This window comes from Zasmidium cellare, assembly GCF_010093935.1.
Source record: "Zasmidium cellare ATCC 36951 unplaced genomic scaffold M409scaffold_36, whole genome shotgun sequence".
Taxonomy (NCBI): Eukaryota; Fungi; Ascomycota; class Dothideomycetes; order Mycosphaerellales; family Mycosphaerellaceae; genus Zasmidium; species Zasmidium cellare.
In genome coordinates this window covers 405,185-428,374 of record NW_022986980.1, presented here as the reverse complement: position 1 = coordinate 428,374, position 23,190 = coordinate 405,185, and the positions used below count along the sequence as shown (strand labels likewise).

Sequence of the window (23,190 nt, the reverse complement as noted above, 5' to 3'; positions counted from 1 at the left end):
GCGCCTTCTCCGCCCAAGGCACATTTGCAAATCTCCGAGGCAAGCCTCATTTCCATCGTGGCGTTTTCCAGAACCAAACACTAGTGAAGAATGGTTCGGCTACCATTCACATCGGCAATCAAATACGCGACCTCCTGTTGCCCCAGATTTCCCCTCATGTTCGCTTGTGAGTGGCATGGTCGAACGAGTCTGCTCAATTTCGATTACGACTGTGGTGGATCATTGGAGATGTTCACATGATCAAGAATTGTCCTTTCGATGTGCAAATTCCCAAGGCAGGGGCGTTGCGTGCTTTCTTTCGACAGACCATCTTGTTCGACCCGTTCGTCTTCTGTCGCGAAATGCGGCTTGTCTCGGTGATACATATCTTCTGCATACAGCTTCCCAGCCAATGAGTGAGTCCGAGTGACAAGACGAAATGGAATGAAGTCGAAATGCAGCATCTGTGTTGACGATGAGGTGTCGTCCAGAGCTCTCGCTAGCGTTCATGCAGAGTCTCCTGCAAAACATCCGGGCCGACCGCAACCTTGTGCGTGGGCTGACGACGGGATCCACCTTCATCATGTTCCTCGCTTGCTTGTGAACAATGTACGACTGAAGAAAAACCACAAGACACAGCAACTGTCAGGAGACCTGCGTGTGAAAGAGGAATACGGTTCGATTCCGATGGACCACTGAACCTTCCACGACGGCCCAGCCAACTCAAAATCCACCAAACATGGCAGGGGAAGCATTCAGATACCGAACAATCCTCGAAGTCGCCATCATCGCCGTGGTCATCTACGTCTTGGTCGGAACGCCTGGCTTTTCCACGACGACCAACAGCAAGAGCCTACCTTCCCAGCAGCACGAAGTTCCCGTAGCCAAGGCAAAGATCGAGCAACTGGTCTACCCATCAAAGGACCTCAAATGTCCGCGGCACGATTACAATGTCCATGTTTTCGCGACGAGTCCTCTGGTGCTGTATATCGATGGCTTTCTCTCCGATGAAGAGGTGGACCACCTCATCGTTTCCAGCAACGATAAATGGAAAGTCTCCACCGTGAGTAATGAAGGCAGGGAGATGGTCGACGACAGCGTGCGGAAGTCTGAAAAAGCCGCCATCCCTCGCGACAATATCGTCCAATGTATCGAGGCACGCGCTTTATCATTCCAAGGCTGGCCGCAGGAGACCTTCATCGAGCGGCTCTGGACGCAGCGGTATAACGTCAGCGGACACTACGCATTACACTACGACTGGGGCATGGCGACGAAACAATCCCGCCGCGTGAGTTCGTTCATGGTGTATCTCAAAGGAGACTGCGAAGGGGGCGGGACGAATTTCCCTCGTTTGCCGCTGCCCAAGGAGGAGAAGTGGTGTGAGTTTATTGAGTGTGGTGGCGAGGAGGGTGTTGAGGGCGTGACGTTTAAGCCTAGGAGTGGGAGTGCGGTGTTTTGGATGAATTTTGATGCTGAGGGGAGGGGGTATAAGGAGACGATTCATGCGGGGATGCCGGTGCGGAGTGGACAGAAGATTGGGTTGAATATTTGGTCGTGGTATCAGGCCGGTCATAAGATTCCTGATGAGCGGTAAAAGAGAAGATCGAATGTCTCTCGATGACTCGTTCTCCAGATTCAATGGTATGTACTCCTCATCAAAACTACTCCTCAATCCCCACGAACCCGACTCACTCTCAAATCTTATCAAACCGTCCCTGTCCCCTCACTTCCTCCGCGTGGCTACTAATACTCCCCTTTGCCTCCACTTCCGCCACACGATGCTCGAGATCATGCTGGTTCCAATCACTCTTGTTCATACCAGGCACAAAGAGTGGAGCATTCGTAAATAGATAGTTCATCTCCTCGAGAGGACGCTTAGCAGTCTCGGGTTGGATGGCCCCTGAGCAAAATTTCAGTCCAGGAAGTAATTGGAACGGGGGGTTGGGGTGCTTACAGAAGAATATAGCGTTGGTGAAATTACACACGACGAAGAGGATGTAGAACCGATAACCAATCTTCTCGATGGCAATGGGCGTGACCTGCCCGATCATGGTGTTGAAGGCGAAGCTCACCATTGTGGCGATCGAAACACCCTTGGATCGCGTGCGGGTATCGAAGATCTCGGCGGGGACGATCCCTAGTCCAAGATAAGTACATCACTTCTAGCCATCGATGGGGTTTTCGGGGGACTTACAAGAAAGGGGTCCGTTCGTCGCCGAGAAGCTGAAGTTGTAGATCCACGTGATTACAATGAAGCCCCACGAGGCAGCTCTGTTCGACGTGTCGCCGGGAGGGAACTTGGCGAGCAGGATCGTGGCGATGATGAAGGTGACGCAGTTGCCCAGATTGCCTCCGATCATAGCCCATCGTCGTCCGGTGTAGTCGATGAAGAGGATACAGCAGAACTGGGCGATGATGGCGATGACGGAGCTGATGCCTTGGTACTTGAGGGTGTCTGAGCCTGAGATGCCGATCTGGGCGAAGATGTCCGGGCTGTAGTATTGGATTGCGGAGACTCCGGTCATCTGCACTGATGCCTGGATGGATACGGCGAGGAACAATCGGCGGAAGGAGGACTTGTGGGTGAAGAGCTCCTTGTAGGACTTTGCCTCGTTCTCGTGCTCGTATGTGATCATGTCCTGGATCTGGTAGAACTCGGCGCGGACCCGGGCGTTGTTCTCGTCGCCGTGGGCATGCAGTTTGGCGAGGGTGCGAAGGCCTAGCTCGGTCTTGCCGTGGTCGATTAGCCAGCTGCAAGATAGGACGTTAGCAATGGAATAAACTTAAGAAGGGGACCTTCAACTGCAACATACCGAGGAGACTCAGGGAAGAACATGATCAACAACGCAAGGAACACAGCAGGTATGATTTGAATGCCCAAGCTGATGCGCCATTGGCCGCTGTCACTGGCAGGGAGGTATGTGTAGGTGGCGTAGGCCACCCAGCTGGCCACCAAGGAGCCGATACCCAGCATGAACTGCTGCAGCGCTGTGACACGTCCACGAATATCAGGATGGGCAAGCTCAGCCTGGTAAAGAGGAACGATCATGACCAGGAATCCGACGCCCAAGCCGGCGATAGCTGTATGCCAGATCAGCGTCCATACTTCTCTTCCAAAACAGGGATTTGGGACCTACCTCGTCCAGCATAGAGATAACTCAGTGCCTGCGCACCAGTCTGCAGACCACCACCCAAGATGAAAATCAAAGCGCCGAGCAGAATCGTCTTCTTTCGTCCGAGGTAGTCTCCCGCTGGACCCGCAAAGAACGCTCCAAAGAAGGCACCTCCAGTGAAGACAGACACGACTGCTCCTGTTTCGGCATTGGTAGGCTTGAATGTATTGACGAAGTTCTCAGAGGCAACGGCTCCGGCGATGACTCCCAGATCGTAGCCATAGAGGACACTGCCCAATGAGGCGAAGACGGAGACGAGGAACTAGAAACATCATCAGCGACAATGAAACTAATGTCTTTCTTCTCAATAGGCTACTCACCTGATACCACTTTGGCGGGAGCGCCATGGCGAACAACAGCGAGGGACTCAGAAAAGGAACTCAAACTTCCCACTTACACTTCGAAAAAAGTGGAAACCAAGTCCAATATGTACTCACTCTACAAAGGCGGCTCGACTGCATTGTCCCTCCCAGCCGTGATCCCGTCTTCTTTGTCTCGGCATATCGCGTGGCGATGCTCACGCGGAGGCCTTGACTCCATCCGCTCAGTTCGGCTAGGCAATGTCAGTATACTTTTCCCGGATTCCCAGCCGATAGAGCATTGTTCTTCGAATGAATCGACTCCGTGTGGAGTGAGAGTCCACGCCACAAGCTTGCTCTTTCGGCGCATTCCTTTCCGTGAGCTTTTGCCGGAGCGAACAGGCTGAATTCTTCCGCGAATCATCTCGTTCCATGTCTGGGGAGATGCAGGAGAGCTATGTCGACCCCAGGATGAGGATGGGGGCCGTCGAAGCATGTGAGCGAGGTCAGGAACATGACAGCATGTGCTTGTGTTGTGCGAGCTCCATATTCCGGCCCACTTGCCTGTCTAAGGAGCTCTTGGGATAGTATCCAGAGTGCCATGTTTCTTTGTAGGGTATTTTCCTCTCCTCATCTTCGCCGTCTTCCTGAATATCAGACGCAATGACGACCTTCACTCAGCTTTCGTCGGGCCAACGACCCAAAATCTCCATTCACCCAGATCGAAAGCTGAGCAAGATCAACGACAACATCTATGGCGGCTTCACTGAGCACATGGGCCGTTGCATATATGGAGGCCTATACGATCCTGAGAATGCTAACAAGAACCTCATCGATGAGAACGGATTTCGGAAAGATGTGATCGAAGCCATGAAAGAGCTCAACGTTCCCGTCGTGCGGTATCCTGGGGGAAATTTTGTGGCCACATACCATTGGCTCGATGGCGTCGGACCGCAGGAGAAGAGACCTAGACGTCCAGAATTGGCGTGGCTTGGGGTGGAAAGCAATCAGTTTGGGACAGACGAGTTCATGAAGTGGTGTGAAATCGTAGGAACAGAGCCATACTTAGCTTTGAACTTTGGCACTGGTTGGTCGTGCTATTCATATATCATTTCAAGCCTGCGTTGACATCAAGGTAGGTACCCTCGACGAAGCGCTCGCATGGCTCGAATACTGCAATTCAACGCAAGACACCGAGTATGCAAACTTACGGAGAAAGAATGGCCGTGAAGAGCCGTACAACGTGAAGTACTGGGCGCTGGGCAACGAGTGCTGGGGTCCGTGGCAAGTTGAACAAATGACCAAGGAGGATTACGCCAAAAAGGCATACCAGTGGGCCAAGGCGCTCAAACTGCTCGATCCGTCAATCACTCTGATCCTCTGTGGTGAGACCGGCCACTCAACCTGGGACTTCTACACGCTGAAAGAATGTGTGAGATGGGACCAGCACGCTCTTGGTGCTGGTAACATCACAGCCAGCTTGATCGACATGCACAGCATCCACATCTACACCGCCAGCGATGATCCGGTCAAGAACTCCGTCGCACCGCGTTCGGCAGAGCGTGCAATAGAGATTTGCTCCGGTCTCATCGATCTAGCGCGCATCGAGAACAACGTTCCAGCTTCGGTGCCTCGTCAAACAATCTGCTTCGACGAGTGGAACGTTTGGGATCCGCAAAGAGCTCCAGGTGATCAAGGTGCAGAAGAGCGATATACCCTCTCAGACGCATTAGCGGTTGCCGTCTGGTTGAACGTATTCATTCGCCAGAGCAAATACGTGGGCATGGCCAACATCGCGCAGAGCGTGAACGTCATCTCGCCTCTGATGACGTCCAAGGATGGTCTTCTGAAACAGACAACATGGTCGCCGTTGTTATTGTTCAGCAAGTATATGCGAGGATGGACCATTGCGACTCACGTCAGCTGTGAAAGCTATGAAGGCGAGACGGATCCGAAGTGGTTGAGAGCGGCCATGGATACACCATGGCTGGACGTGTCCGCCACATTGAACGAAGGCGGATGGGTGAGCGTGGTGGTCGTGAATGTGCACCTGAGGGAGTCCTTTGGCGTAGAAATGCAAGGGCTGAGTTCGCGAAATGGTACTGTCAAGGTGTACACGGTTGCTGGAAAGGAGTGGGATACGGTGAACACGGCTGGAAAGGAGACCATTGGTATCGAGGAGGGCGAGTGGGACGCCCAGGGAGAGTACACCTTTCCAAGCTTGAGTATCACGATGCTGCGGTGGCAGTTGTGAGTAGTTTGGAGCGTGGTGAAGAAATAGAAGTAGACTTGCTGTTCTTCTTGAAGGAGTTGCCAGTGGCTGGCTGACGCTGCGATTGCGGCAATAGATGCCGACCGAACTGTCGCAATCGGCGAGGCGAGATTTTTATCCTCCTATTTCTGGTCGACACGCAATCATCAGGGGGTTACACAATCAGTTGTACCTGGTCAACGAAAAGCCAGCGACCCCAGCCTTTCCAAGGTTCTGCTTCTCGTATTCTGCCTCTCCAAACTTCAGCAGACCTGGTCCCACGTGTCGTAGCGTCCCAGGCTGGGCATGCATGTACCCCACAAGAAGAACAAGAGATGCCGCCGTCGCCTGATTACATGATTCGCACTTGGCAGAGCACTCCGCGGCGACGATGGTACATCACCGGCGGAACCGTCTTTCTGCTCCTCCTGAGCTACTACTTTAGTGTACGAGGACAAAAGGCTGCTCCAGGCGTGGACAGCGCTTGGACGCATGGTTCGTCCTGGACCTTCGATTCGGAACGAGATCAGCGAAACCTCGGCCTCAGCGACGAGCAGTGCGATGTGAGATGCCCTGCAACCATGAACCATGACGGCCACACCTGACTGATTCGTTGCAGGCTGCATTCCCGGGCTTGTATGCCGAGCTAGAACGGGCTCGCGACTTTCATGCGTCGAGAGGCGGCATCAACACCTCGCAGATAGCCATCTGGCTTAATGAGCCTCCCCGTACACACGCGCAAGTGCGCGTCTTGCTGTACAATGGCAATGTACGTCTTTTCCTGCCTCAGAATTGATTCAATTGCTATCGTCCTGTTTTCTCGTAGCCAATGCTGACCTCTTGGAAGCTGCACATAGTGGGCGACAAACTGGGCTTCGCTCGACGCGAACGCGTGGGCTCTGCACTTTCAAATCTTTACCGAGCCATCTCAGCAGTACCGGATCCGCGCCAACTGCCCAACATCGAGTTCACCCTAGACACCCTCGACGACCCGAACCCGCGCACCGGTCGAAGACCAGGCCGAACAGTTTGGGCCTGGGACCGCCACACCAGCGATGAGGAGACATGGGTGATGCCCGACTTCGACGGCTGGAGCTACGCGGGAGGCAGTGTCAAGGGCGGCGTCACGGCCTACAACTCCTTTCGAGATCAGATTGCGGAGGTAGAGGACGCACTTGAGAAAGAGGGCGAAGAGGCGGGCGGGGCGTGGGAGGTGAAAACGCCGAAAGCTTTGTGGCGCGGCACGATAGATTTGGGGAACTCGAATGCGCCGCATATGCGAGCAGATCTTGTGAAGGCGGCCGAGGGAAAGAGCTGGAGTGATGTTAGAGGTGAACACTTTGTGAAACAGGTCGACCATTGCAGGTGGCAGTATTTGATACATACCGAGGGTGCGTCTTTCCTCGCTGGGAGGGCAGCAAATTTCTGTCAGTACTGACGCAACTACAGGTTTCGCATGGGGTGGCCGCCTCCGATACCTCACGCATTGCAATTCCGCTGCAGTCATCCCTTGGCCTCTACACTTCGTCGCACACTTCTACCCCCTCTTGCAGCCCTCAGGTCCGGAGCAAAACTTCATCCCCGTCCAGAACGACTGGTCCGATCTCGACGCGACCATGACATCTTATACCTCCGAATCCCCCACATCGTCAAATCCCAACTCTGCGAAAGCCATAGCAGCGCGATCTGTAGCGATGTTCCGAGATCGGTATCTCACTCCCGCCGCCGAAGCCTGCTATCTACGGCGAATGGTGAGGCTGTATGCGGAGGTGCAGAATTTCGAACCGCAACTGTGGAAGACGGCGAAGAGTGAGGATGGCACAACCGCGAAGGTACCTAGGGGCTATGATTGGGAATGGTACATGTTCCAGGAGCCGTGCCATGCTCCTCCGGACGAGGACGCGAAGACGTCGGATTTGATTTTTGAGGAATAGAGGAGATTGTGTTTGGTTGAACCGATTCTTGTTGGTGATCGATATTAGCGTTTCGTGTACGATGCAATCTATGCTTCACTGGCTGGTTGCAAGGGAGGGGCCGTCGTCTTTAGCTCAATAGAAGCAATCGACTTCTATGTATATATAGAATAGAATCTGAACGCATGGTTGACGGGTATGGTCAGTCTCATGCACTTGCTCCACCCTTTGTAGTATTAACGTGAGGCAGGAAACCGAAGCTTTTTGACACAAATTGCATTGGAGGTCCTCAGAGTGTCTTGTCCACATTCTTACTCATAGCCACCCTAAGTAGTTTGTACGTGGCCTTCATTTCAATATGGCACTGTTATGTGTCACTTGTAGAGTCACGATTTCTGATGGATACCAGTTGGTAGGTATAGAGTAGGTAGCAGAATTGCAGAGCAAACATAAAAGAAGACGTGAGATCAAGATGAACCGCTTGGAAATGCGAACTTGAACAAGAGATAGAGTTGAGGTTGTTGTTTTGGAGAAGGGACGTTCGGCTGAGTCACGTGCGTGGGTCTTGGCAGGAGGTCCAAGCGCCCACCGACCTTTGGAAATGCTCGCTTGCTGTGCTCCAAAACTTCGAGAGTCGTTTGACAAGCGCGCCGCCCACCGCCCAACGACAACAACAGCGCGAGTCTCTTGACAGCATCGAGTCAAGATGAAGCTCAACATCTCCTACCCGGCCAACGGCTCGCAGAAGCTGATCGAAATCGAAGATGAGCGCAAGCTGCGTGTCTTCATGGACCGCCGCATGGGTCAGGAAGTCCCTGGCGACAGCGTCGGCGACGAGTTCAAGGGCTACATCTTCAAGATCACCGGCGGCAACGACAAGCAGGGCTTCCCGATGAAGCAGGGCGTCATGCACCCAACCCGTGTCCGCCTCCTTCTCGCCGACGGCCACAGCTGCTACCGCCCACGCCGCACTGGTGAGCGCAAGAGGAAGTCTGTTCGTGGATGCATCGTCGCCATGGACCTGTCCGTCCTCGCTCTGTCCATTGTCAAGCAGGGCGAGCAGGACATTCCAGGCGTCACGGATACCGTACACCCCAAGCGCTTGGGTCCCAAGCGTGCGACCAAGATCCGTCGCTTCTTCGGTCTCAGCAAGGAAGACGATGTGAGTGCTCATTCCCCAATGATGCTCTATTTCCTCTTCGCCAACCCACCATTGCGTGCTGGTTGAGTCTGAGACCACACAATTGCTGACCTGTGATGTTGTAGGTCCGCAAGTTCGTCATCCGTCGTGAGGTTCAGCCCAAGGAGGGTAAGGAGAACGCAAAGCCATACACCAAGGCTCCACGCATCCAGCGTCTCGTTACTCCTCAGCGTCTCCAGCACAAGCGTCACCGCATCGCACTCAAGCGCCGCCGCGCGGAAGCCTCCAAGGATGCTGCCGTAAGTCGAAGCCAATGGTATCATTTCATCACCCGTACGCTGACTTTCGATACAGAACGAGTACGCCTCTATCCTCTCCAAGCGTGTCAGCGAGGAGAAGGCCAAGCAGGCCGAGATCAGAAAGAGACGTGCTTCCAGCATGCGCAAGTAGACGTATCTTTGACACGGCGCTTTGGGACGAGTCACGCATGGTCTGCAAGAAGGGATGCCTCTGTGTGTCATGTTCGACACCGCAAAGGGCGCTTCATTCTGAATTCGAAGGGCGGCGTTGGTTGCATCTGAGTAGGCAGATTATCCACGGCGGCATAAAAGCTGTCTCGAATGAACCACAGCGAGATTGTCCTTCACCATGTGTACCAGTCCAACTTCAATGATTCGCTTTCTTTCATATTCTCAATCCTGTCACATTTTTCGTGCCTGCCGCGGCTACCTCGTTGGCATTACCATTGGCGGTATAGGCTCAGAGTAGGAGGGTTCGGGCCGGCAAGTTCTGCCGAGCACATGTCACTCGACCTTTGGTTCAACTTTGAAAAGTCGCTCTGCTACACTTCCACCATGACTGCACCCACTCCTACCACTCCTCCTCACTTCCTCTCGTCGTCGCCTCACCATGGCTTCCAACAGCATCAAGCTGTTGACGGGCAACTCCCACAGTCAACTGGCTAAGCTGGTAGCCGATCGGTACGCCATGTCTGCAGTCGCATGTGAAAATGCCAGCGAGGACTAACCAGTCGCAGTCTCGGTATTGAACTGGCGAAGATTATGGTGCTTCAGTATTCGAACAACGAGTCGAGCATATCAATAGGCGAGTCAGTGCGAGACGAAGACGGTAAGCTGGAAGACAGTGTATTCGCGACTTGATCTCAACATCTCACGCATGCCAGTCTTCATTCTCCAATCCACCGAACCCGGCAACATCAACGACCATATCATGGAGCTCCTCATCCTCATCAACGCCTGTCGAACAGCCTCCGCGCGGCGAATCACAGCGGTCCTTCCCAACTTCCCGTACGCCAGACAGGATAAGAAGGATAAGAGTAGGGCTCCTATCACCGCGAAGCTGATGGCCAACATGCTGCAAACCGCGGGATGCAACCACATCATCACCATGGACCTACACGCGAGTCAGATCCAGGGCTTCTTCAACGTACCTGTGGACAACCTCTACGCAGAACCCTCGACGCTGAGGTGGATAAGAGAAAACCTTACGGTTCAGGACTGCGTGATTGTCTCGCCTGATGCGGGTGGTGCGAAGAGAGCGACGAGCATAGCCGATGGTTTGGATCTGGGCTTTGCGCTCATTCACAAGGAACGAGCGAGACCGAATGAAGTCTCGCGCATGACTCTGGTTGGAGACGTCAAGGGCAAGATTGCGATCATCGTGGACGACATGGCAGATACGTGCGGCACTCTGGTCAAGGCGGCAGATGTTGTCATGGAGCATGGCGCGAGTGAGGCCATTGCGATAGTAACGCACGGCATTCTCAGCGGCAATGCTATCGAGAAGCTGAACGGCAGCAAGCTGAAGAAGCTGGTCGTCACGAACACGGTACCGCATGAGGAGAAGAAGAAGTTGTGTGATCGGATAGAGACGATCGATATCAGTCCTACGGTAAGTTCATATCATCATCAGGATCACACAGCAAGCTAACATTCTTCAGCTCGCCGAGGCATGTCGGAGAACACACAACGGCGAGAGCGTGTCCTTCCTCTTCAAGCATGCACCATTGGACTAGGAGCCATGTCCCTGATCCTTCATGACTCTATGATCGGAATCCTTCCAAAAATTCTTGTTGCTTTTCATAGAACAACGGGGTGGCGGGCGTAGCAGGTGTATCAGAGGCAAAGACACCCTAGGGGAGGTATGCATGCATGAATCACAATTCTGGGCCGATTTGATCTTACTACTGCTTCTTCGGCTTCGCAAAAAGGTGCAAGAGCACCCCGATCAACCACTGCACAATCGCAAGAAACCCTGCATCACACACCCTTAGCCTTCTGAACCGTCCCCACAATCCCTTTCGCCCAGGCAAATTTACCAGCATCGTTTCCATAACTCCCCGCCGCCAGCTTGCCCTGCGCGTCGTACCAGCAACCGTCTTCCTTCACGCGCCCGTACGCGGCGGTGTTCTGGTTCCGCTCGATGCCTTCGCGCCAGGCTTTGCAGACGATGGGCGAGTCGATCATCACGTTGACTTCTTGGCTATGGAACCAGGATTGAGTGTCTTGGTTTCCGGAGCCTTGGATTGCTACGCTTTCTGTGTCGCCATACTCGTCAGCTTGGAGTGGTCTTGTTCTGGTCGGTTCAGGGGGTTCCACTCACCATCGACAATCATCAGCTTGATGTGACAACTCCTCTGCTTGAAACTATTATGGATCGGGTGGTCCTGATCCGCGGCGACGTAAAAGAAGACGTTGAGAAGCTTCTTCTCGTCCTCGTCGAGTTGCGAGTAGAGATGGTTGGCGTTCATCTCGTTCGTGCCGCCTTGGCCTGGGAGGAGTTCGCCGCCGTCGTTGTCTAAAACAGGTCAGTCAAACAGCACGGTCATCTCCCTTCGTTTGAAAAGGTAACCCACATCCCAAACAAACATAATAAGTCACCTCCACACCCCTCTTCACCGCACTAATCAACGCCGGTAGCAAAGGCTTTGCATTCAAATCCGGCGTCTGGATGAAAACACTCCTCTCCGCGTTCCGGATCAATGATAAAAACGCCTCGTTCTGCGGCACGAACACACTCTCGTTGTTCACGTTCGCATACGGTTTCCGCGAACACATGGCCATGGGCACGGCCTCGGCCTGCGGCGCCGGGATGAAAGGGAAGAAGTGCAGGTCTGCTGGTTTCTCTGGCGCGGTGGCTTTGATGTCTAGGCCGGTGGGTTTGTTGAGGTGGTTGGCGATGGCGTCGACGTAGCGCTCGGTGGAAGAGGGGTTCAGGACGGAGCGCATGCGGTCGATTTCGGCGGCGATGGTCGGGTCGTAGGAGGGGGAGGAGGGCATGTGTTCCGGGAGGGAGGGGTTTGGGGGTGGTTTTTCCGGGAGGCGGAATGTCCCATTGGGTTCGAAGAGGGTGGAGAAGGAGGGTTCGGCGTAGGTTGGTGGTGAAGTTGTGGCGGCGGGGGTTGTACGAGTGGGGAGGGCGGGTTTGAGTTCGTTGTGCCAGGAGACCTTTTGAAGAAGAGGGTGGGTTACATTGGGGGTATTGGATGGTATAGGGGGTGGGCATTACGCACGATGAAGGTCTCCCAGAGACTGTCGACGATGGGGCCCTCGAGATGGGTCATCATCTCGAGATTATCGTTATCCTGGATATTGTTGCTGGACACCGTGGCGATTTGGCGATCGACGATCATGAACTTGCTATGGAACGTCCCCAGCGGCGGACGATGGAAATTGACAATCGACAGGTCGATGTTCGGCATCTCCTCAGGAGGAGGCAGACCAACCCCAGCGGTCTGCCAGTCTTTCGAGGAGACGTTCTGGTGGTTGTTCAGGAACTGGAAAGTTGAAAAAGTCAATCAGCCGAACGTCTCCATCGACTCCAATAAGAAACGAAACGAAAACGCACCTGCTTCAACGCCCCCCGATCATACATCAACTTAACCACCACCCGCGTCCCCCTCTCCCCCGCCCGTCTCGACAACTCCACCAACGCATCATTAACAAACGTACTGGCCCCACTCTTCTTCCAAAAATTCGTCGCAAGACAAACCTCCCTCTTCGCCCGCACAATCAAATTCGACATGTGCCGGAGCTGGTCATTCAGAGGCCCGATGATCGTGAGCGGCACGTACCCCGTGGTGCCGCAGAGCAGCGGCGAGACGCAGTTGGCCAGGGCGTCGCGGTCGAGGCATTGCAGGAGGTCGTGGAAGGCGTGGAGGAAGAGCGGGGAGGGGTTCGTGGTGCCGAATTGCCCGCATTGCTGCGCCCAGTCGAGCGCGGAGGGTTTGGTTGTGCCGCGCGAGGAGGGGGCGTGGGTTGTTATTGTTGCGAGGTGCTATATCCCATCACCATATATCAGCCTTGCGTGAACGACGATCTCGTCTGAACGTATCACGACAGCAGGTGAGAGAGCTTTCTTACATGCGACCCATACAAATCCTGCGCGATATCCCCGGGGGCTTTATTCGGCAGCTTCGCATACACCGAACTTATCGTCTCGGTCGACGTGCACAGCTGCTCGATCTTGCTGAGAGGATCCCCGGCCATTATTGCTTGGGAACCACTTTATCCGACGCCGAGATCTGGGGGAATCGAATACCAAGCTTTCTGTGCCAAGAGGACCAAGACTTCGCCAAGGAGGCTAGGTGAATGCAGGGCGATTGGTAACGGCGTGGATTGTGTTGTCAGATCCGAGAGGAACCTAGGATGTTTGATGAAAGAAGCACACGACACAATCTACTTTTTGCTGTTGGTACTGCTCTTCTCACCTATATCTATTGTTGTTTGGGACCACTGACGTAACTGTATACGCGTGCTTCGGGAAGGCAAAAAAGCAGGCTTGGCGGGCCCTCCAGGCGAAGTTAGGAAGATTGCCCAGCCAGGGTTCTGGATGACGACTGGTGTTCCAAACGGGAGCTTCTTGGAAGTAGCGGCGCATGACTTTCTTATTGTAATAAGTATCTCCTAGGAATATTATCATTGCGAATTCCGGGACGGACGACCTGATTGAATTCTGTTTCGTTTCTTACTCAGTTCTTGCTCGGACCTAACTGACGAAAGGATAGGATCCAACTTCCGGACGTGTGCTGGCGAAGGACGTCTTACCATATCCTTCTCTCAAACTCCCTCACTCACATCCACTCCAAGTCTCTGCTCATCAATCCTTGCTCCTCCCCTCCTCTGACGTTGCAGCAGCAACAGAAGCGAGAACGCCATCCACCTCCGGCACATCCTTCCTCAGAATCCTCAAAATATCCTCCCAGACCTTCTCCTGCAATTTCTCGTTTTCGGGCCCGGTGAGGGTTGGTGCGGGTCTATCGAAACAAGACATCAGCATCCGAAAAACAAGAAAAGAACTGCCCATCAACCCATCTGAGAACGGGGAGAGGTAATAAAGAAAGATACAACTCACTCATCAACCCTCCCATACCGAAAAAACCCCCCATGCCCCCTCCCCTTCAACTCCACACCACCAACATACGTCCTCGCCCCCTGCTCCGTAGGCTTCATAAGCACGTAATAAAACACCTTCTGAAAAACCCTCAACGCGAGGGGTAAATCCCCCCGCGCAAGCTCGCTCTTCGTCGCGCCGGGACAGATCGTCACGACCTCCACACCCGCCTGCTGGACGGAGGCGCCGAGGTGGCGGACGAGTCCGGTCTGGAAGAACTGCAGGAAGAGTTTGGAGATGGAGTACTGCGCGAGGCCGTCGTAGGCGGTGGGGGAGTTGTAGACTTCGAGGGGGGAGGGGGCGGTGTGCGCGGAGGGGTTGATTTGGACTTGCGTGTGGTTTCCTGAGGAGACGAGTTCGAGGACGGGTGTGGAGTCCGCCGTGCGGCTGGCACGGAGTTTGGGGAGGAGGAGCAGCGCCAGGAGGGCGGTCGAGAGGGTGTTGACCTGCAATGTCCCTTCCCAGCCATATTGTCCCGCTTCGAAGCCCAATTTCGCTACGCCCGCGTTCAGAACCGCGACGTCTAACCTCTCTACTTCCCTCTCCACCCGTCCCACAAAGTCCTTGATACTCGCATAATCCCCCATCTCCAAAGCCCAAACCTCCACGACGCCTTTCCTTCCTGTACGTTTCTCAATCTCAGTTCGAGCGGTTTCGCCCTTTGAGAGGCTGCGGACGGCGAGGATGACGCGGGAGGCGTTGAGGGAGACGAATTTGAGGGCTGCTTCGAAGCCGACGCCTGTGTTGGCGCCTGTGATGAGGATTGTGCGGTTCGTGAGGTCTGGCTTCGGGTCCGGGGGTGGGTGCAGGCGGTCGTGGGCGATGGCGAGGAGCCACGGGAGGGTGCCTATGCCGGACATTTTTGGAGGGTTGGGCTGGGTTGGTGTTTGAATAGTCCTAGTTGTTCAGAAGGAGGTCGCGGAGAGGGACGTGGTGGGAAGGGCTTTGCTTGTTAGGAGGATATCGTTGGAGATGGAGATGGAGTGACCAGATCCCAGCCGCACGAGAGAGATTCTCTTCCTTGAAGTACTACTGTACGAGAAAAATGCTAGGGACTGTCAATGATGACGGCGATGGAGTATACCGTCGAGGAAACTTACCTTCCCCTTCTGCGGCGAGGTGTATCCTTTATATACTTACCCCGTATCCTCTCTGCCAATGCTCCCACCTGCCAATCCCCCTCGTCCAACCCAACCATCAATTGCGTCGACACCGTCTGCCTAGCCGCGATAACCCTCAGTCATCAAGCGAGAGAAATTATTCATAGTTCCACGAGGTCTTGATTTCCAATGGTTGTGTGTTTTGTGCAACAGAACACAAGAACGCAGACGGCGAAGTCGAAGTTGTTGAAGCTTCCGGTTCCGCTTCAAGAACACTGGGTGACCGGGTGCATGATCCTCCGCCGAGGGGAGGAAGGGCAGAGTGACAGTTCCATTCATTGCCAAAGACGTGGAGTCTGATAAGAATAATTTGTTTAGTAAGAGCTGTTTCTCGCATTTCCACTTGGCATTTGCAAGAAAGGGAAAACGTCGGTCGTATTCGTTAAGATAGAAGTCACACCGTTCAATGCAATTTTCTTGATTTGGGGGGTATATCTATTGTTACACAGACTCAATCATCGAGCATGCATGCCATTCGGGTATCCAGAGAAAACAAAAGAATCGAAAAGCTCATCATAAAGACAGTCGACAGGCAGGCAGGCATGGCAAAGCAAGCAAAACAGCTCCGCCTATCGTTTCAAAACCCCCCTTCCTGTTCTTGTTGCAGAATGCATTCTTTCCATCGTCAAAGTCATGAAAGTGTTGTCGTGGATGAGCCAGTCATCCATGCTATCCACCGCTCCCTCTCGAGCGTGTCCTTCGCTCACGCCGCCCTCTCTCGGTCGAAGAGCTGCTGTCGTGGCCATAAGTGCGTACAGGTGCCGGTAATGGGGGTTCGGTTCTGTCGGGATATCTCTAATACCCCGATGTGCCGTATTCCCTGCTATTGCCCGCATAGCTGCCATATCCATCAGTTCCAGAACCGACGCCGCCCACTCCAGGGTACCAGCTACGCCTACGGTCTTCGGGCGGACCGGGCTGACCTCCATTTCGGGGAGGAACGAAGTTGTTCATAGGTGGTGGTGCACCTGCAGAGCCGTATCCTGAATCATAGCCAGAAGGACCTACAGGCCCATTCCTTGGGGGTATGGGTCGACCGCTTGGCTCTTCATCATTCGTATGGTTCATACTGCGATCATTCGGCCGCCGAAGGGCGTTGTATCGCAGAGCATCTTCATCTGGGTCTCCAGCATATCGGTCTCTCTGAGGTGGTGGTGCATGTAGATTAGATGCGTACTGCGATGCTGGTATGTCGCCAACATTGACAGGCTCGCTTCGAGCAAACCCACGAGGCGGCGGTGACCGACGAGGGCCCTTTGGATAGCTGCCATTGCCAGAAGGTGGCGGCGGAGGCGGATTTGTGCTCATACGACTCCTCGTATTTGGGGGTGGGATGTTCATCGGATCAGTACTACCACCTTTGTTGTACATTGCCTGTGGTGGAACGCCAGAGTTCTGTCGAGAAGATCTCGCACTGGCAAAGTCTGGACGATACTTGTTCGCGGCAGGACGACTTGGTTCGCGTGAAGCAGTGCTGTTGCTGTCACGCTCAGGATCCCGTTCACGTGAAGCGAACTCGCCTTCTGGATCGTACCTCTTGCCCATGCCTTCCTTTGCGTAGTACGGTTTGCGCTCTCGTTCCAGCGGCATCGCTGGGGCAGTCAGATCGTCGTCTTCAACCGCGTTAGAGTGTGACGACTGTGAGTATGGAGCTCGCTCACGCTCTTGGAACGAGCTCTGCTGGGGTGGTGCAGAAGATGGAGGTGGTGGCATGGCGGATGCGCCTCTTTCCAGCGGTACAAGAACCGGCTCGTGATTCAGACTGGAGATGATCCTCTGCTCTGCTTGCACGTTTGGAGATGCAGGCAGAAGTCTTCGTGAAAGCTCCTTTGGAAAACGTTCTTTGCAGTCGTCGGCATTGCTGATGGGCATGTCTCTCACTGCCTTTGCCAGACGCTCAAACTCGGTGTCGGGATGCGCCTGAATCATGCATGTCATGAAGGCTTCGAACCCAAACGGAGTCAACGCCGGTATTGATGGTGGATCATGCGTCTGCTGTTGTACGAAGTGGTGTTGGCAGAGCAGCTTGCGATACATCATCGAGATGGAATTCCAGGACATCTTTCCGCCGAAGATAGTCGTCCACGGGTAATGCTCGTCTTCCACGTTTGTCTCGTCCAGAAAGCGAAGCATCTTGGTCGGCGTAATAACCAGGCCGCCTTTCGGCTCATAGTCGTCGATGACATGTTTGGCGATGCCTCTGAGGAACTGACTCAATCGCACAGTTGGGTTGCCATTGTCGAAAAGCGGCTGCCAGATCTTCTCGAGTGTGGTGGCTTCGTCAGTGTCTTCCTCATCGACAACGTCTGGTCGAGAGCGGGTGCGAGTCGACTCAAAATACGAAGATGTCGAATCTTTACTATCCTTCCGGAAGGATGTCGATTCAGTCCCGCTGCCTCTACGACGAGAAGCTGTTTCGGGCTTTGCCATCGGTTCCGGGATTCCTCCCGCACTGGTCTTACTCCTACGAAGACCCGGAACTACATCTGGCTGTGATCCCCGTGGGGTTGTTTCTCTGTTGCTTTGTGTGCTTCTCTGGCTCGCTTGACTCTCTCTGCTTTCCCTGCTGATATTGCTACCCGTGTCTGAAGGTGCACGCTCAGGCGAGGGTGAAAAGCGCCTCTCGCGCAAGTCTCGCTCTTGAGGGGGTGATGGCGGAGTGAATCGAGATGGGAATGATTCGGTTGAGCTTTGCAGAGGTGATCGCTGAGTTGGTGATCGTGAGGTCGACTTGGTCGAAGGTGGACCGGGGTATTGGCTGGTGGGAAGTGGAACTGCAGTGGTCGGCGCAGGACCTCCCAGGTTGACGCCTTGTAGGTTCTTGATGACTTGTTCGGTGACCTGCTCAGTCAAACGCTTCATAAAGTCTGGATCCAACTGATTGGTTGTTGGTGCCGTTTCGAAAGCATCGTTCACGGCGTCTTTAATGGGCTGAGGTTGGTTTTGATGCACGACAGGTGACGGTCGCGACGCGGCTCGTGATCTCGACGTGTTGGGCCGCTTTTGGTCCTGTGATTGCGTATGATCAGAGGCATGTTGGAAGGAGCGCGCAGTGGGAGTCGAGGCGGAGTTGTTGGAGATGTTGGAGGTGGTCGGGTCGGGAGGCAGCGGCGGTGAGGGCGACGGCGAGTCTCCCATCTTGACGAGCATTCGCAGATGCAGATGCAGCGTGGGTGTATGCAGAGCTAGGCGTCGACGGCGGTCTCAGAGACCCATGAGATGCTCAGATTGGACAGTTTGGGCCAATGGACGTGTCTTGTCGTCGTCGCATGGCTATGCAGCGAATCGTCGTCAATCGCTTGTCGCAGTGCCGCTGTCAGGTACGGATGGCGTTTGTGTGGTGGAGGTGTTGTTGATGTTGTGTCGATGGTGGAGGAGCCTCCTTGGTTGTTTTCAAGTCGTATACCAAATAAAATCACGCAGGCGGCGGGAGTACGTTGGGTGGTGCTGTGGTGGTGCGTCGTATGTTTCGCTGCAGGATTCACACGAGTCGGTGGCTGATGGAGGGATTGTCAGTGCTTTGACGTCACTCGCAACAGAGCCACGATGGGCGCGTTGTTTGGGATTGGCAGCGGTGCGATGCGGCTATGTATGAGCCAGCGCTACGCGTGAACGCAAGAGGATCGCATCGACAAGAGGAAAGGCAAATGATGATCGGGTCGTTGGCTGGATTTATAGCAACCACGGCCATCCTGCGCGCTGCACCACGCCCGCTGCTCCCCCTTCGTCCACCTAGTCGTCGGAAGGGTGTTGCAGCTGTTGTGTCCAGCATCCCAGCGCATGCCCACCTTTCCCTCGTTTCAACTGCTCTCTGATTACGGCTCGCCACCGGTCGCGGGCTGCCATTTTCTTCCAAGCCCAGCAGGCCCGACGCCCCGTTCACACCATATGCACCTCGTCAGGCTGCTATCAATCGCAGAGCCGCACAAAGTCACGGCGGTCGGGACACCCCTCCCTCGTGTGGCGATGGGCGTATTCTGACCGGCCGAAGCTCGTGGTTGTTGCGCTGGCATCAAGCCATGGCTTCTAGAAGGAGGCCGTTTCGCGGGTCTCAAATCCTACCACCTCTGACTGCTACGGCACCACACGCTGTGCATGATGCAGCGGACCGTGTCGTGGAAGCCCTCCGCGCGGTGGAGATTTGATGACTCGGCTGCGCTTGCGGTGGTGAGCCGGCTTTCTCTAACCAGCGGGCAGCCAGGATATGCGCACGAACTTGAGGATTATGATGGTCTAGATATGGTGTTCCGATAGACAGCTAGACTGTTTTCATTCAGATACGGCGATATCAAATGAGTGTAAGAACAGCGCAGATCAAGCATTTGTTAATGAACAAACCCTCTCTCGGGCGATCTTCACGGACCTGATTGGCTGTGCTTTGGATGAAACGAAGGGAGTGTCTCGTGTTTTAGCGCCAGTAGTCGGAGGTAGCTGAACTTCGAGAAGGCGTGTCTCTCGACGGCGGGAATTGAGATGAGCAGACCGACGGCGGCGTGTTTGTTGTAGCAGGCGTCACCAGCGAGTGCGCGCTCGACGACGACTGCGAATACAGAAGCAGTGCCGGCTTGCTCGCTGTCATGCGGTGTGCCTTTGGGGACTGCGGACACTCTGACTTCTGAAACACTGGCCGTCGCAGGCCGTCGCTCCCACAGCCCTCACCTTCACGCACCCTCTCTCTTCATACACTACACCCTCTCACGACTCCTCGCGACCGCCACAGCTGCTGCGTGCGTGCAGAACAGCCTACGAACGCCGACGTAGCCGGCGCAGGACGGGGGACGGTGACGAGGTCGACGACGGGCACGAATTACGAAGCTGCGCCTGGTCACGACGATGCCCGTTTGCTGAGTGCTTGCCTGGCGATACCGCGAATGTTGGCGTTGTTCTAGCGACCTCTTTGTTCTCGCCACAACACCCGAAGCCCGGGCCAGTCGCGCCTTCCACAACAGCACACCAACATGACCACTCTCGCCTCTCGCTACCCGGCGCCTGCCCAGTCCAACACCATGGCACCACACTACCGCATACCCGCGACCAACAACGGCGTCTTCTCCAGTCCGACCGAATCCGAATTCTCATACAAGGACGCCAAGGAATCAGTGCTGGACTGGGACGAGGCGAGGGTTGCCGAGTGGTTGAGGAGTATCAACTGCAGCGAATATGTCGACATCTTCAAGAAGAACCACATCAACGGCGAGAACCTCATGGACATGGATCAGGCTACTCTGAAGGAGATGGGCGTCAAGAAGGTGGGAGATCGAGTACGGATTGGCACACAGGCCAAAGTGTTCAGGAATAATGTCTACAAACGGACCAGCAAACGCAACATTAATAGGGTGAGTCTGGGAAGATGGACAAAACGGAGGTCACGTCAAAACTAATGGATATCACAGCACTCCCTAGCGGCCCTCGATGGGAACACCCAACTAACACCTCCGTCGTCTGGTTCGCCCAGGCCACTACATTCAGCCCGCTCAGGTACCACGTCTCGTGCTGACAAACGAATATCGAGGCAGTACAATGGCGCCGAAATCGCCTATGCTGCCCATCTTGGAGCCAAGTCGATATCGAGACCCAGCTCGCCTATGATCGACCAAGAGAACCGGGCAGCCAGGGGTCAACGCCATGGAGCCCCGAGCCCGATGGAAAGCTCAAGGAAGGAGAATGGCTCCACCTACTTTGGCCCGAATGCTGCATCCACCGCGAGGTTTACGGGTAATGCCCGAGCAATCGAGACGCCGCAAACAGCCCGCTTCCACGTCAAGGCCTCCCCTTCTCTTGACAACCTCAACGTCTCGGCAAGCGCATTGCCCGCCGACAAGCCGCTCATCAAAGTCATCTACGAAAACGGTCGCTACTCCGTCATTAGTATTGACGGGTTTCGAACCGCAGAGGACATAATACGCAACACGCTTCGTAAAGGAGGCTTGAATGAAAACCACTTCAGATCCTACTGCTTTTACGTACTTGACGGGACAGACCCCAACCCAACATTTTGTCGACGGTTGGGTGAGGCCGAGCTTTGCAAGCTGTGCAATGATGGTGTCAGAAGTGAGCGAGGGCGGCTGATTCTACGAAAGATCCACGCAGGCGAACCAGAGGGCGAGCAACTCAGGACTGCCGCGCGAATTGCAGCACAACAGCAACCAGAGCCTCCTGCTATCGAAGTGCAGCAGCCATTCAAGTCCAAGAGTCAGCTCAAGATCGAAAAGCTGACCGGCGAGCCACTGGCCGCAGTGACTTACCCTATGAGTCCTGCAAGCCAGCAGGAGAGAAATGACTACTTTCAGACGCAATCGAGCGGAGTGCAGCGAAATGTTAGCACCAATTCGACTGCCTCAGCTCGTGCGAGAAAACTCAAAGACTTCTACGGCGCTCGACCACCAACAGAACTCATCACACAAGACTTGCAGTCCTACTTTCCCGAGGTTGCCAAAGAGGAAATGGATCGAACAGTACGCATGTCAATACGACGAAGTCGCCGGCTCAGTCGCGCGGTGAGGACTATGAGCATGGCGAGCAACTTCAGCGTTGCTAGCAGCTTGAAAGATGCACCGCCACTGCCAACCATCGCAGATACATGGCTAAAGGATGCTGGTGGACAGCAGAAGTCTGGCCTTCGACCTCTAAGTGTAGTTCGTCTGGGCCGGTCAGACTCCCACAGAGAATCGGTCACCAGCAGCGTCCTCGAGCCTCTAGATGAAGAATCACCACTCGAGCCAAACAGGAAGAGCTATGTGTCCTTCGGAGGCGACAGTGGCTCAGACACCACGACCAGCAACCTGGCGATCACAGACCCGGAAGGCCAGACCATCATGCATTCATACTTTGACGATGCCGGTAGCAGTCCAGTTCCTACCGAAGGTGGCAGCGACAGCCTCAACTCTCGCCTCTCACGCTTCATTGCTGAAGACGGCGAAGAGTCGGATGAAGAACTGATGCAACATCTTGAAAACAGCAACTGGGACAACCTGAAGTATATGAAAGGTGCTTTGATCGGACAGGGCTCGTTCGGCACCGTGTTCCTCGCCTTGCATGCCGTGACAGCAGAACTCATGGCTGTCAAGCAGGTGGAAATGCCTTCCAACAGCGGAACAACCATGGACGCCAAGAAGAACAACATGATCGAAGCTCTGAAGCACGAAATCAGTTTGTTGAGGGATCTGAAGCACGAGAATATTGTGCAGTATCTCGGTTCCAACAGCGACGAGAAGAACCTCAACATTTTCCTGGAATATGTTGCTGGCGGTTCGGTGGCTACTATGCTCGTCAACTACGGTTCGCTGCCCGAGGGTCTCATCGCCAACTTTGTCCGTCAGATTTTGCAGGGTCTGAACTACTTGCATTCAAAGGACATCATCCACCGCGACATCAAAGGAGCGAACATCCTCGTGGACAACAAGGGTACCGTCAAGATATCTGATTTCGGCATCAGCAAGCGCGTCGAAGCTTCCACCCTCCTCAACCCAACACCACATCTCAAGCGTGGAGGCCCTCGTGTCTCGCTTCAAGGCTCCGTCTTCTGGATGGCACCCGAAGTGGTTCGCCAAACCGCCTACACCAAGAAAGCCGACATCTGGAGTTTGGGATGCCTGATCGTGGAGATGTTCACCGGAAGCCACCCACATCCAAACTGCACCCAACTCCAAGCCATTTTCAAAATCGGCGGCAGCGGCAACAACGCCGACAACGCCCGCCCCGACATGCCGGACTCAGCGAGCGAGGATGCCAAGGAGTTCTTGAAGCAGACTTTCGAGATTGAGCACGAGAAGAGACCGAGCGCTGAGGAGCTCATTCAGAGCAAGTTTGCGAACGCGCGGACTTGAGGAGGTCATTGTTTTTAGAGACTGATGATGAAGACG

General features: G+C 54.5%; 10 protein-coding genes across 10 annotated transcripts; 6 read left to right on the top strand and 4 right to left on the bottom strand.

Moving 5' to 3' along the window:
• Positions 1-718: 718 nt before the first annotated feature.
• Positions 719-1,573, top strand: M409DRAFT_69269 (uncharacterized protein; the record flags this gene model as incomplete). The annotated part of the gene is made up of 1 exon (XM_033818209.1): positions 719-1,573. The coding sequence occupies one exon, from the start codon at positions 719-721 to the stop codon at positions 1,571-1,573; it is 855 nt and encodes a 284-aa protein (XP_033663282.1).
• A 100-nt stretch (positions 1,574-1,673) lies between these two features.
• Positions 1,674-3,499, bottom strand: M409DRAFT_27400 (uncharacterized protein; the record flags this gene model as incomplete). Its single annotated transcript, XM_033808557.1, has 6 exons — positions 1,674-1,879; positions 1,934-2,116; positions 2,174-2,730; positions 2,793-3,060; positions 3,117-3,414; positions 3,473-3,499. 6 exons carry the CDS (start codon positions 3,497-3,499, stop codon positions 1,674-1,676), a joined length of 1,539 nt encoding a protein of 512 aa, XP_033663281.1.
• Positions 3,500-4,114: 615 nt separating this feature from the next.
• On the top strand, positions 4,115-5,705 carry M409DRAFT_27399 (glycoside hydrolase family 51 protein; the record flags this gene model as incomplete). The annotated part of the gene is made up of 2 exons (XM_033808556.1): positions 4,115-4,538; positions 4,591-5,705. The coding sequence occupies 2 exons, from the start codon at positions 4,115-4,117 to the stop codon at positions 5,703-5,705; spliced, it is 1,539 nt and encodes a 512-aa protein (XP_033663280.1).
• Positions 5,706-6,058: 353 nt separating this feature from the next.
• M409DRAFT_27398 (uncharacterized protein) lies at positions 6,059-7,636 on the top strand (the record flags this gene model as incomplete). The annotated part of the gene is made up of 4 exons (XM_033808555.1): positions 6,059-6,265; positions 6,322-6,471; positions 6,550-7,093; positions 7,152-7,636. The coding sequence occupies 4 exons, from the start codon at positions 6,059-6,061 to the stop codon at positions 7,634-7,636; spliced, it is 1,386 nt and encodes a 461-aa protein (XP_033663279.1).
• Positions 7,637-8,321: 685 nt separating this feature from the next.
• On the top strand, positions 8,322-9,206 carry M409DRAFT_27397 (uncharacterized protein; the record flags this gene model as incomplete). The annotated part of the gene is made up of 3 exons (XM_033808554.1): positions 8,322-8,777; positions 8,882-9,055; positions 9,111-9,206. 3 exons carry the CDS (start codon positions 8,322-8,324, stop codon positions 9,204-9,206), a joined length of 726 nt encoding a protein of 241 aa, XP_033663278.1.
• A 459-nt stretch (positions 9,207-9,665) lies between these two features.
• On the top strand, positions 9,666-10,791 carry M409DRAFT_27396 (uncharacterized protein; the record flags this gene model as incomplete). Its single annotated transcript, XM_033808553.1, has 4 exons — positions 9,666-9,736; positions 9,793-9,884; positions 9,940-10,667; positions 10,717-10,791. 4 exons carry the CDS (start codon positions 9,666-9,668, stop codon positions 10,789-10,791), a joined length of 966 nt encoding a protein of 321 aa, XP_033663277.1.
• Positions 10,792-11,035: 244 nt separating this feature from the next.
• On the bottom strand, positions 11,036-13,264 carry M409DRAFT_69265 (uncharacterized protein; the record flags this gene model as incomplete). Its single annotated transcript, XM_033818208.1, has 6 exons — positions 11,036-11,313; positions 11,379-11,573; positions 11,632-12,223; positions 12,289-12,552; positions 12,624-13,052; positions 13,139-13,264. 6 exons carry the CDS (start codon positions 13,262-13,264, stop codon positions 11,036-11,038), a joined length of 1,884 nt encoding a protein of 627 aa, XP_033663276.1.
• Positions 13,265-13,874: 610 nt separating this feature from the next.
• Positions 13,875-15,028, bottom strand: M409DRAFT_58479 (uncharacterized protein; the record flags this gene model as incomplete). The annotated part of the gene is made up of 2 exons (XM_033813922.1): positions 13,875-14,031; positions 14,130-15,028. 2 exons carry the CDS (start codon positions 15,026-15,028, stop codon positions 13,875-13,877), a joined length of 1,056 nt encoding a protein of 351 aa, XP_033663275.1.
• A 1,095-nt stretch (positions 15,029-16,123) lies between these two features.
• M409DRAFT_27393 (uncharacterized protein) lies at positions 16,124-18,466 on the bottom strand (the record flags this gene model as incomplete). The annotated part of the gene is made up of 1 exon (XM_033808552.1): positions 16,124-18,466. One exon carries the CDS (start codon positions 18,464-18,466, stop codon positions 16,124-16,126), a length of 2,343 nt encoding a protein of 780 aa, XP_033663274.1.
• Positions 18,467-20,286: 1,820 nt separating this feature from the next.
• M409DRAFT_27392 (uncharacterized protein) lies at positions 20,287-23,154 on the top strand (the record flags this gene model as incomplete). The annotated part of the gene is made up of 2 exons (XM_033808551.1): positions 20,287-20,664; positions 20,722-23,154. The coding sequence occupies 2 exons, from the start codon at positions 20,287-20,289 to the stop codon at positions 23,152-23,154; spliced, it is 2,811 nt and encodes a 936-aa protein (XP_033663273.1).
• Positions 23,155-23,190: the final 36 nt, after the last annotated feature.